This window comes from Castanea sativa, chromosome 10 (genome assembly GCF_040712315.1).
Source record: "Castanea sativa cultivar Marrone di Chiusa Pesio chromosome 10, ASM4071231v1".
Lineage (NCBI taxonomy): Eukaryota > Viridiplantae > Streptophyta > Magnoliopsida > Fagales > Fagaceae > Castanea > Castanea sativa.
The window spans coordinates 33,625,054-33,637,247 of NC_134022.1; the positions used below are offsets into that span (position 1 = coordinate 33,625,054).

General features: G+C 40.8%; 1 protein-coding gene across 1 annotated transcript; it reads right to left on the minus strand.

Moving 5' to 3' along the window:
- Positions 1-6,361: 6,361 nt before the first annotated feature.
- On the minus strand, positions 6,362-6,829 carry LOC142612420 (uncharacterized). Its single transcript, XM_075784518.1, has one exon. It carries the CDS (start codon positions 6,827-6,829, stop codon positions 6,362-6,364), a length of 468 nt encoding a protein of 155 aa, XP_075640633.1.
- Between the last annotated feature and the right edge of the window lie 5,365 nt (positions 6,830-12,194).

Here is a 12,194-nt window from a genome sequence, read left to right on the forward strand (position 1 = left end):
GCTTAAGTTAGTATCAATCCATATTTTTCGTATATAAATAGTTGTTTTATAGTAGTTTTTTACGTACCTTAGCTAGTGAGACAGATTGTCAATTTTATAAGTGACTTAGGTAGTTGTTGTATATAAATTAGGGTGATTATTATCCTAATTGTAATATTCTTTGTTTTTATGAGAGTTTAAAACATTTGATAGCCGTTATTGAATGTGTTGGATGCTTACTCGTCTACCTTTGATGGCCTACTAATGATGCAATGGTCTTCCATTAAGATGGACAACCTTAATTAATGATTTTTATGGTCTTATCAATACCTAACTCAATTCTTCCCTGCAGAAAACACAATAGTAATCACCTCTATACCCCTAATCAAGCCTATCTTTAATTGTAAGCTTTTTTGCATAGCCCAGCAAGCAGCAAAAAAGATAAATAAATTAGTGTAAGATAGCAAAGCATAGGAGAGACTCTGTAGAGCATGCCTCTTCTTCTTTTCTTTTTCTTTTTTTTTTTCTTTTTTTTTTTTGGGTTGAATGTAGAGCATGCTTTTCTGAACAGTACAGAATCAGTCAGCTCAATTAACATCAAGACTTTCTCAATAGGAAAAAAGTCAATTAACATCCTAATAATTAAACTTAAAAGTCTTGAGTTGTTGAAAACGTTGTCATTCACTTATCCAACGTTATTAATGATAAGATAATATGCACTATCTCACACTTTTAGTACGTGGTCATTCTACAAGTATAAATGTTTGTAGAATTAAAAATAAGGATCGAAGTTCAAGTTTTCAGAAAAAATACTTCACACACCTCCCACTTAGATTAGGCTAAAATTTTTTTTTTAACTTGTATAAAAAATAATAATAAGATAATATGGGTATGATTCGTTGGTCAATGGTTAGTTCATTGCCTTCGCAGTTCCCTCCGAGAAAACTGGTCCGTAGAAAATTAAGTCAGTAATGATTATTATTCTCAAGGAGGTAATGCTTTATGCTTGAAAAAAAAGTCTTATTTTGCGGCTACGGTAGCACTTTTCAATACTTTAGTTGAGCTTTCCATTCCAATTTCTAAAAGTTCTAGTAAAAAAAAAAAATTCAAAATCTAAAACATTATTTAAGGTCCGTTTGGTACATGTATTTAAAAATTAAAAATTATTATTTAAAAATATTTATAAAAGTATGTGTGAGTGAAAAAATGTATTAAAATACGTATAATGTTATTTGAAAATACAAACCAAACACCCTCTAATATCTAGGACACATGGACTAATTGATTGCCAAGCAAGAAATGGGGAAAAAAAGATTACACATCCTGCACAATTAAGAATAATTATTGATTTTGGTGGTTTTCAAGTTTTAATTTTCCAAGTAATTTATCTTCGGTATTATCAAGTGAACTGTGAAAGAGGAGAATTTTTCAAGTGAGGTTAATTTTGATATGTGCATTAAAATACCACCTTAATTAAGGGCTTGTTTGGATAGAGGCGGGAAGGAGGGGGAGTAGAGTAGAGTTGGCTAAAAATAGACTAATTTTAGGTTAAATCTACTTTACTCTACTCTACTCCCCATCCCTCCCCCTCAATCCAAACGGACCATAAATAAAAATAATAATTGTCAATAGTTTCAAAAAATTGGTTTGAAAAGCTTCTAAGTAGATTAAATGCAAATACTCCTAGTTTGATTACAAATAAACCCAGCCTTGTCAAAGGCGATCAAGTTAGCTACCACATGCAGTGAGTTAGAAGGAGGGTTGTGCGTAGGTAAAATTGACAAAAAAAAAAAATTTTAACCAATTTGTCATTGGCAGATCGGTTGAAAGTTTAGAGGGCTTCAACTCGGTGGATTAATTTTAATTATGTGTTGTATACTAGAAACTTCAAACTTTATTTTATAACTTACGAATAAATTTTAAAAAATTCGTTTAAATCCTATAAACATTGAAAGACTTACAACAAAAATATTAAATCATTAAAGGAAATCATAAGAAGTGTTCACTTTTTCATAGATTAAAGAATTTAAAGTACATGTCTTATGATAAGAGTATTTTTTAACTTTTTCTCCACACAAAAAATAATAATAATAATAATTATAATAATTAAGCATATCCTTGTCAATATATGCTTACAAATATGTTGGAAAAGTATCACATTTTTCATATCAACATATGTACATCATGGAGTTTAAAAAAAAAAACTTAAAATTTGATATGAAATATTAATGAGAGATGAATAAATAAATAAATAAATATATATATATATATATATATATATATATATATATATATATATATATATAAAGGTAGGTTAGGTCGAGTCGAGTCTTAACTGTTTTAAAAAACTCAATCCACTACCCAACCTCACCCACTACTTTGATAGTTGAACCCACCTAATTTACTTGGAAATAAACATTATATCCATGCGGAGGATAGTGAGGAGTGAAGTAAACCGGGCTCGTTGATTTTTGAAGGAGAAAACTCACCGTCAATCATTGATGTAATCAAAACTGATGATGCCAAAATCGTCAGTAGTTGAAGTTGTCCAGATAGCTCTGGTATAACTTGCAAGAGGGGGGTAACAAATGGGTCACCAATGTGGTGCCTACCGACGAACCTTCAATGATAAAGTTAGAGAGAGAGAGAGAGAGAGAGAGAGAGAGAGAGAGTTTGGAAATCGTAGCTGGTGAGAATATATTTCTAATTGTACCCCTTAGCTTTGGTGGAGTGTGATATATATAGGCCTCTCTTCTTCTAGCCGTTGGAACCACCATTAATAGTGGTTTAATTTTCTCCCTGGGTAATGCCCTTGGCATTCAATGTGGGGATATGGAATCCTTTGACACTTAATGCATGGACACGAAGGCCTTTGAGCTGTCTCTTTACTTCGTCTAAACTGTAATGGCTCGGCTAATAACGGTGGCATTTATGGCTCATTCCTCATCCTTAGCTGTCTTTGGACGAACGATGCCTTCGGGCTCATCAGTTGCCCCTCATTCCTTGGTCATCAAGCCGTTTGACGAACAGGGAATATGGAGGGTCGCCCAACGTTCTGTGTGCCCTCATTGATTCCATTTCCATCCTACTTATGGCGACATGATGGCGTGGCACGCTTGGTGGCCATTTGTCATGATTTGGTTGGTTGGACGTGGGCACGTTCCTCAACGAGTCGTTTGGTCTTCCAACGTCTCAATTTTATGGGGAGGTTTTTAAAGGCTTTTTTCTTTTTCCTTTGCCTTTCTTCACTTCTACTATTTCACTCACCTTTGTGTTTTCCTCATTTTCTATGATTCCTCCTTTTCATGGCTCTTCCTTTCTCCGAGCGCCGACCACCCTGGTCTTTCCTTTTCAGGTATAGTACTTTTTCTTTCCTCCCCCTACCTGGTTTTGCTTCGTTTTACTTCAAATAGGAGCTTCTATATTTTTCTTTTTTTATGTACGAGTATTTTGAGATGAGGCGCCACTGCCCTTCTGTTTCCTTTCTTTTTGCTCGTTTAGGGGCACTTATTGGGTCCGCTAGTGGTTGTCCGGAGGTTGGGTCCTTCGCTCTTGGGAGTAGCGCTCTAGGGTTGGTCTTGGCTGATCTTAGTCCTTTACTGTGTCAATCCTTAGATTGGTTTAGGTCTGTGAGGGAAATGTCAACGGAGGTAAGATCTAGTGAGTTGGACACAGGCTTGTCGTCTAGCAACAAGGCCATGGAGGTTGATACTGCCATTTTGGCGTCTCTGTCTTTAAACCCTTCTTCTTCTTCACCTGCTGTGTTGATGGCTTTCCATGCCCTTAAGAAGGTGTGTTCTCTAGACGAGGATACCCTTTTCAGATTTAGGGATAGGTTCCAAATTCCTAACGAAACTAGGATTCATCTCCCTCGTTTAGGCGAGAAGGCTTGTGCTTTCAATCCTAGGAAGGTGTGTTTTTATGAGGCTGCTCTTCTAAATGGCCTCAGATTCCTCATCCATCCTTTCATAATGGAGCTCCTTCACCATCTAAGCATAGTGCCAAGGCAACTTATGCCGAATTCCTGGAGGATCGTCATTAGTTGCATGGAGATTTGGATGATAGTGACGAAGGGAGACATGATCAAGATGGACAAACTCCTATACTTGTACCGTTTAAATGAGTCGAAAGAATTTGGGTACTACAAGCTAGTGCCTTAGGATAGAAAGGCTCGTCTTATCGCGAGTCTTCCCTCTTCAAATCGTTATTGGAAGTCTAGGTACTTCTTTGTGTCTGGAGATGGCTGGGAAACCCTCTCGGACGATCTTTGGGGAGACATCCCTAGGTAGCTGCGTAGGTGGGGGACACCCAAGCTTGGTGCGTCTTCTTTCATCTTTTTTTTTTTTTTTTTTGAAAGTGTTTGCCTTTGTTCCATCTAACTCTGACACCTCATGTTTGTTTATTTCTCGCAACCAAGACTCGTCCAAAGCTGAAGAGCAGGTATAAAACTCTCGTCAAGAGTGCTTCGGACTACGCGGGACCATCGACGACTTCGATGATTTGATCGACCCTAGGACTTTAGCTCGTCATTTCCTCGATCCCGAACCTTCTTCTTACGTTTTGTGTGTGATAGCCAAGGAAGAAAAAAGTAAGTTCTAGTGTCTGGGCACCCTCGTTTTTCATCTTTGGACTCTTTTATTGATATCCTGTTCCTGGCGTTCTTTCGCAGAGATCACGACGAAGTTCAACCAGGAGTTGTACGCCAAGCTGAGGGCCAGGAAGAACGAGCCATTGTCTAGCATCAGCCAGAAGCGACCCCGGGCTGCGAAGGAGGTTGTGGAGACCATCGCGTCTACTCTTATTGCGTCTAATCCCAAGGCTTCTTCTCTTACTGTCTCCGTTGAGGAGATTACTCCTCGTCCAAAGAAGGCCCGTGGTAGTGACAAAGGTAAAAGCAAAATTGACTCCAGCGTCTTGGATGATGTTGCCACTGCCATGGGGAAGGCTCACAATGTCGTCACTCTTGAGGAGTTAAAGGGTTTGAGGGCTGTCCCTTCTCACGAGCTAGTGAGTTGTCACATCCACAAGCTCATCCAGGTACTTTTCCACTTGAACTTGTTCTTGTCATAATTTTTTAAAGCGATTCCCGCTTTGCTCATCATTGCATTGTATGTATGTGTGTGTGTGTATATATATATATATATATATATATATATATATATATATATAGAGAGAGAGAGAGAGAGAGAGAGCATGCGAGAAGCCATCCACCTTACCACTGAGTACTTAACCAACAAGGAGAAGGTCGTCATAGCCAATTCCAAGGTTGATGCCCTGGAGGCTGAAGGTTCCACCCTGAGGAAGGAGCTGATAACGATGATGGACAACGGGAACAAGATGAAGGAGCAGGTCAAGGCATTGACTGATGATCTTAAGGCCGAGAAGATGCTGTTGGAATAAAAGGACGAATAGCTTTATGTGGCCAAATGTGAAGTTTCTACGGTTGGAAAGCGTGTTGTACAAGCTTTCTAGCTTACTGACGAGTATAATGGCATCTTGCTCACTTGGTACTTCAAAGGTTTCAAGCTACTGTGGAGGTATTTGGCGAAACATAATCTTGGTGTGAACCTTGAAGACCTCGACTTTGAAGCCATGGACAAAGAGATGGAAGCTGATGAAGCTATTGTTGCTGAAGATGTTGCTCCCAGGGAGGACGTAGACGAGGGAGCTGGTGGTGGTGGTGGTGGTGACGATTCTGCTGCTTGAGCTTTTTCAGAAAAAGTTTACTCTATTTCCTTTTTTTTTGCCCTGTCTGTTTTGGGGCTTTCTGCATTTATTTTTTAACACTTTAAGATTTTGGGTGCCTTATTTGTTTTTGGGCTTTACTTCTGAACACTATGCTTTTTATTTCGAACATTTCACTTTATCTTATTCAATCAGCTTTGTTTCTATTTGCAAATTTCATTTTTCCTCTTGTAGAGATTTTGCCTTATTCTGCTAACCTTTTTCTTCTTGGCATTGCAATTTCCTTTGAAGGATTCATGTCATTGACTTCGTCTTTTAACTTATATCCTTTGGAGGATTTAAGTCATTGGTCTCATCATTAGACTTATATCCTCTGAAGGATTTATGTCATTGGCTTCATCTTTTGAAATATATCCTTTGGAGGATTTAAGTCATTGGCCTCGTCATTAGACTTATATCCTTTGAAGGATTTATGTCATTAGCCTCGTTGTTTAACTTATATCCTCTAAAGGATTTATGTCAGTGGCCTCGCCATTTGACTTATATCCTTTGAAGGATTTATGTTAGTGGGCATTGTCATGGGCTAGTACTTTTGTGGAAGCTTTATGACTTGAATCACTCTTGAATGATTCCTTAATTGCATTGCTTTAAAGTAAAACAAGAATTTTTTCAACAATCACAAATGATTATATTCCTACTAGTGATATCTCTTCAGGCGTTCGACATTCCAAGGATAGGGTAATTTGCTACCGTCCAAAGACTCCAAGTGGTAGCTTTCTTGTCTTGAGTAGTGAGTGACTTTGCAAGGGCCTTCCCAGGTCAGTCGCAATTTTCCATGAGTTGGATCCTTTGTTGCAGGCGTAACTTTTCTTTGGACGAGGTCTCCTATATTGAACCTCCTTAGCTTTACTCTCTGGTTGTAGTATCCAGACATCTTCTGTTGGTACCTCGCCATTATTCTGGATGCATCATCTCTTATCTCGTCAAGGCAATCTAGGTTCATCCTTAGTTGGTCGTTGTTGGTTTCCTTGTTGAAAAATTCTCTCCTTATGATGGCTTTGAAAAAATCTCTCCTTATACTGGTGATCCCAACTTCGACAGGGATTATGGCTCTTGTGCCATAAGTAAGATTGAATGGCGTCTCTTCTGTTGGGGTTCTGGTCATGGTTTTGTAAGCCCAAAGGACATTTGGTAATTCTTCAGGCCATGCACCCTTTGCCCCCTCCAGTCGAACTTTGATGGCTTTCAATAAGGTTCGATTGCTTACTTATGTCTGTCCATTAGCGTGGGGGTGTCTTGGTGAGGAGAAGTGGTTTTTGATCCCTAGTCCCGAGCAAAAGGATCGGAACGTCTGGTTGTCAAATTGCCTGCCATTATCTAATATGAACGTCCTCGGTATGCCAAACTTGCAACCAATGTTCTTCCATAAGAAGCTTTGTACCTTTGCCTCCGTGATCGTTGCCAGAGCTTCTGCTTCTACCCACTTTGTAAAGTAGTCTATTGCTACAAGTAAAAATTTTACATGTTTTTACCTTGGGGCAAGAGGCCTACTATGTCAATCCCCCATTGTGTGAACGGCTATGGAGAGGTTATGATCGTCATCTTCTCTCTTGGTGTTTTTTGGATGATCCCATACTTCTGACACTTGTCGCATCTCTTGACGAAGCCCTTCGCTTCTTTCCGCATTGCTAGCCAGAAGTAGCCTGCTCTGGTGATCTTTGATATTAAAGATCTCGGCCTTGAATGATCTCCACAAATGCCTTCATGAACTTCTTCCAAGATATACCTCACTTCATCTTCTTCAACACACCTTAAGTAGGGGAGAGAAAATCCCCTTTTGTAAAGCACATCATTTAGGAGTGTGAATCTGGTAGCTCGCTTCTTTATCTTTCTTGCCTCATCTGGATCTTATGGTAGCTAGCCATCCTTCAAGTAGGAGGTGATAGGTGTTGTCCAGCTCGTGCCCCCTTTGTATTGCAAACATATGAACTTCTTCAATGCTCGGGAATTTCTATACCTCCAATCTGATCCCCAATGGATTATCTCTGGCTTCTGACGATGCCTGTCTTGCCACTTCATCTGCTTCCATGTTCAAACTTCGTGGGACTTGTACAAATTCTATATGTTCCAGGGCTCTAACAAGCTGGTTTGTCAACTTCAAGTATTTCTGCATTCTCTGCTCCTTTGCTTTGTAATCCCCTTCGATTTGCCTAATCACTAGCTTGGATTCACTTTTTAAGAGCCTCGTCAATATTGTTTCGTACTCTGTCTCGTTATTGGTGGCTAGGAACTGGAGCTGGACTCCGTACTTCAAGGTGTCCCCTTCAGGTAAGGTTATAACAACTCCGACTCTGACTCCGCCCCTTCCTTTTGTTGACAATCCGTCAATTTGTAGTGTCTATGATTCTGCGACATTCATCGGAATGTCTTCTGGCATGGTGAACTCGGCGATAAAGGCTGCCAGTACCTGAGCCTTTATTATTGTTTGGGGCTTGTATTCGATGTCATATTGGCTTAGCTCGACTGCCCATCTACCATTTGGCCTGCGGCATCTGGTTTGTTCATTTCCTTCTTATTTAGCTGGTCTGTCATGACAAGGATCGGGTTTGCTTGGAAGTAAGGATGCAGCTTCCGGGAAGCAACAATCAGAGCAAAAGTGATCTTCTCGATACGTGGTTATTTTGCCTCCGCTCCTTGAAAGGCCTGGCTTACATAGTATACAGGGTGTTGGATCCTTGATTTTTCTCGTATGAGGGTAGCACTTACTGCCATGGTGGAGACAGCTAAGTATAGAAACAAGTCTTCGCCCTCTTTTGACGGGCTCAACAATGGAGGATTGCTCAAATAACGTTTTAGCTCCTGGAATACTACTTTGCATTCGTCAGTCCATGTGAAGGCCTATTTGAGTGTTTTGAAGAAAGGGAGGCATTTTTCCATCGCCCTTGAGATGAAGCAATTCAATGCTACTACTATCCTTGTCAACCTTTGTATCTCATTGACATTCCTTGGTGAAGCCATCTCTAGTATGCCTTTCACTTTCTCCGGATTGGCTTCTAAGCCTTGTTGTGACACCATAAAGCCGAGGAACTTTCCCAAGGAGACTCCGAACGCACACTTCTCTAGGTTCAACTTCATCTGATATCGTCTTAATGTTTCAAAGGCTTCTTCAAGGTTGTCCAAATGGCTTTTTACCTTTTTGCTTTTGACAAGCATATCATCCACGTATACCTCTATGTTTCTCCCGATTTACTCATTGAACATCTGATTCACCAACCTTTGGTAAGTAGCCCTTGCGTTCTTTAATCCAAATAGTATGACCCTATAACAGTAGAGTCCTTGACTGGTGATGAAGGTCGTCTTCTCTTGATCTTCTTCTAACATCTGGATCTAATCGTATCATGAGAACGCATCCATAAATGTTAGGAGCTTATGTCCTGCCGTGGAGTCAACAAGCTGGTCAATTCGTGGTAAGGGGAAACTATCTTTTGGGCAGGCTTGGTTCAGATCTGTAAAATCCACACACATCCTCCATTTCCCGTTTGCTTTCTTTACCATGATGACGTTAGCCAACCATTCCAGGTAGTATACCTCACGGATGAACTTGGCAGCCAGGAGCTTGTTGATTTCCTTTCAGGCACAAAGACTCTTCTTCTTTGTTGGAAGGGCTTTTTCCCTGGATCCATATTTAGCTGGTGTTGAATGACATTCTCTGAAATGCCTGGCATGTCCTCATGACTCCACGTAAACACGTCCAGGTTTCTCTTCAGGAACTCCACTATATCTCTTTTCATATTTGGACTAAGATTTGCTCCAATGTTCGTCACCTTCGTAGGCTCCCCTTCTACCAGTTCCACTGTTTCTAGCATTTCCATCGTCTCGGGGCTTTTTTCTTCGATTATCCACGTGTGGTTTTCCTTCGATGCTAATACCGCTTGATAACACTCACAAGCCAGAACCTGATCTCCCTTAACCACTCCCACTCCATTTTCTGTAGGGAATTTCACCTATAAACGATATGTTGAGGTCGCAACTTTCCAGCGGATAAGTGTAGGTCATCCAATGATGACATTGTAGGACTAAGGACAATCTACCACCAGGAAATTGAGTTGCCTTGTTATTTGTTGGGGGTACGTGCCTACTGTTATCGTCAGGGTCACTATTCCTTTTGGTAAACCTTATCCCCACTGAAACTGATAAGGGGGGATTCAAATGGACGAAGCCTACTCAGGTCTACTCTTAACTGCTGAAGGCGAAAAGGTAAATGATGTCGGCGAAGCTCCTATTGTCTACTAAAATTCTTTTAGTGTTGAACCCTTTTATCATAGCATGATGACTAGGGGGTCATGTGGCTGTTTCACTCCTTTAGCGTCTTCCTCTGAGAAGATCATGTCTGTTGCTTCTCTCTTCCGGTGTTTCATTAGTGGTATCATATGGACGCTGTTAACCTGTCTTTGCTGTGATTTTTTGAGGGATTTAAAGGAGCTCCCCGTTGTTGGACCACCACTGATCATCCTTATCTCTCCTATAGTACTCTTTAGTTGCTCTCGTGGTTTATCCTGCCCTTTGGCTTTTCTTCTAATCCGGTTTGGTCTTCCTGCTTTGGTCACCCGTATGTCTTTCTCTTAACGAACTTCTGCAATTTTCCTTTCTATATTAGCTCTTCTATTTGCTTTTTGAGGTCTCGACACTCGTCAGTGTAATGCCCGTGGTTTCTGTAGAAGCAGCAATACTTTTTCTTGTTTCGGGAATTAGGTGAGCCACTTAATGGTTTCGGCCATCTCAGCTAATGGTCGTCCTTAATCTGCATTAAGATCTGGTCAATGGGCATTACCAAGGGTGTAAAGTTTACCATTTTTCGAGCCTTGTCATCCCCCCGCTTGCCCCTGTCGTTGTTGGGCGGGTGGTCTCTCCTTTCCTTCTTCTATCCTTTTTGGTCATCCTAGGAGCTTGTCTTAGATGTTCGAGATCCACCTACCTTTATTGCTGCCAAAGCGTCCTTTGCGTTCATGTACTTCCGAGCCTTTATGAGCAAATTCGTCATTGATGCTGGAGGACTCTTTGTGAGTGCCACTACGAACTCTTTGGATCTCAATCCTGCCTTAAACGTGGTTAATTGCACTTGATCCTCTGCTTCATCTACCTCCAATACTTCCCTATTAAATCGCTTCACGTAGGATCTTAGGGACTCTTCTTCTCCTTGTCTAATCGTCAATAAATGATTTACTGGTCTTTTTTTATGCTGCCCTCCTACGAAATGACGCACAAATAGGCTGCTAAGTTGATCCAAATCGCCAATGGAAGATTGTGCCAACTTACTAAACCATACTCGGGCTGCTCCCTTAAGGGTAGTCAGGAAGGACTGACACCCTATTTCATCCGAGGTTTGCTGCAAGCTCAAGGTCATCTTAAAGGTGGTGATGTGATCCAGTGATTCTTTCAACCTGTCATACGATTCCAGCTGCAAAAGCCAGAATTTCGGCGGGAGAAGGAAATCGAGGACTTTCTGTGTGAACGGGGAATCTGTCCTTCTCACCATCTCGTCCAAGTTCTTTGCCGTTTTTCCTTTCATCGCATTCTTGAGTTCATCCATCTCTTTCCTCATTCTCCATAGTAGGTCGTTGCTTGCCTCATCGAACCGCTCCGTCTTCCTCGAGTTGTCTCTCCCTTGGCTTCCTTTTGGGTCTTGCACTTCATCTTCGTTCCTATTGTTTTCCATTCTTCTTGGTGAGTGGTTTTCTTACTGTTGCAATCGCTACCTCATATCTTGGTTTTGTTTTGTTAATTCTTCCACACTGGCCATGAGAGCTTGGACTCGCAACGCCATGGCAGCTCACTCTGGTTGTGCACTGGAATCCATCTGGATAACAATAAGGGTAAAGCAACATTTATGTCCTTAGGATTAGGAAAAAGAAAGTTGTTCCCACAGACAGCGCCAAACTGATGATGCCAAAATCTTTAGTAGTTGAAGTCATCCAAATAGCTCTGGTATAACCTGCAAGAAGGGGGTAACAAATGGGTCATCGGTGTGGTGCCTACCAGCGAACCTCCAATGATAAAGTTAGAATGTGTGTGTGTGTGTGTGTGTGTGTGAGAGAGAGAGAGAGAGAGAGAGAGTTTGGAAATTGTAGCTGGTGTGCAAGATGCAGAGGTCATCGAGGCATTGGCTATCTGGCGGGCTATCAGGTTTGTAATTGAGAATAGCTTTAGTTGTGTTATATTTGAGAGTGACTCCCTCTTCGGTGATTAAAGCTATTTTAGACAATGTTGAGTCTACCTGTGATTTTGGACACATCATAGAGGATGTGAAGCATTTGTCAATGGCAATGAAAAGCTATGAATTCCATCACACAAAGAGGGAGGCAAACCAGGTTGCCCACACTCTAGCCTAGAAAGCTATTCAGTTTGACACAGAGATGGTTTGGCTTGAAGAGATTCCTCCTTGTGTGTCTGTTGTAATCTGGAAGGATGTTGTGTAATTTCTTGTTTCTACTTTTGTTCGTATGATCTGATTCCAAAAACAAAAACAAAAA

Excerpts from the sequence above, each read along its gene's own strand:
- LOC142612420 (XM_075784518.1), bottom strand. The coding sequence starts at position 6,829 with ATGACCAGAACCCCAACAGAAGAGACGCCATTCAATCTTACTTATGGC.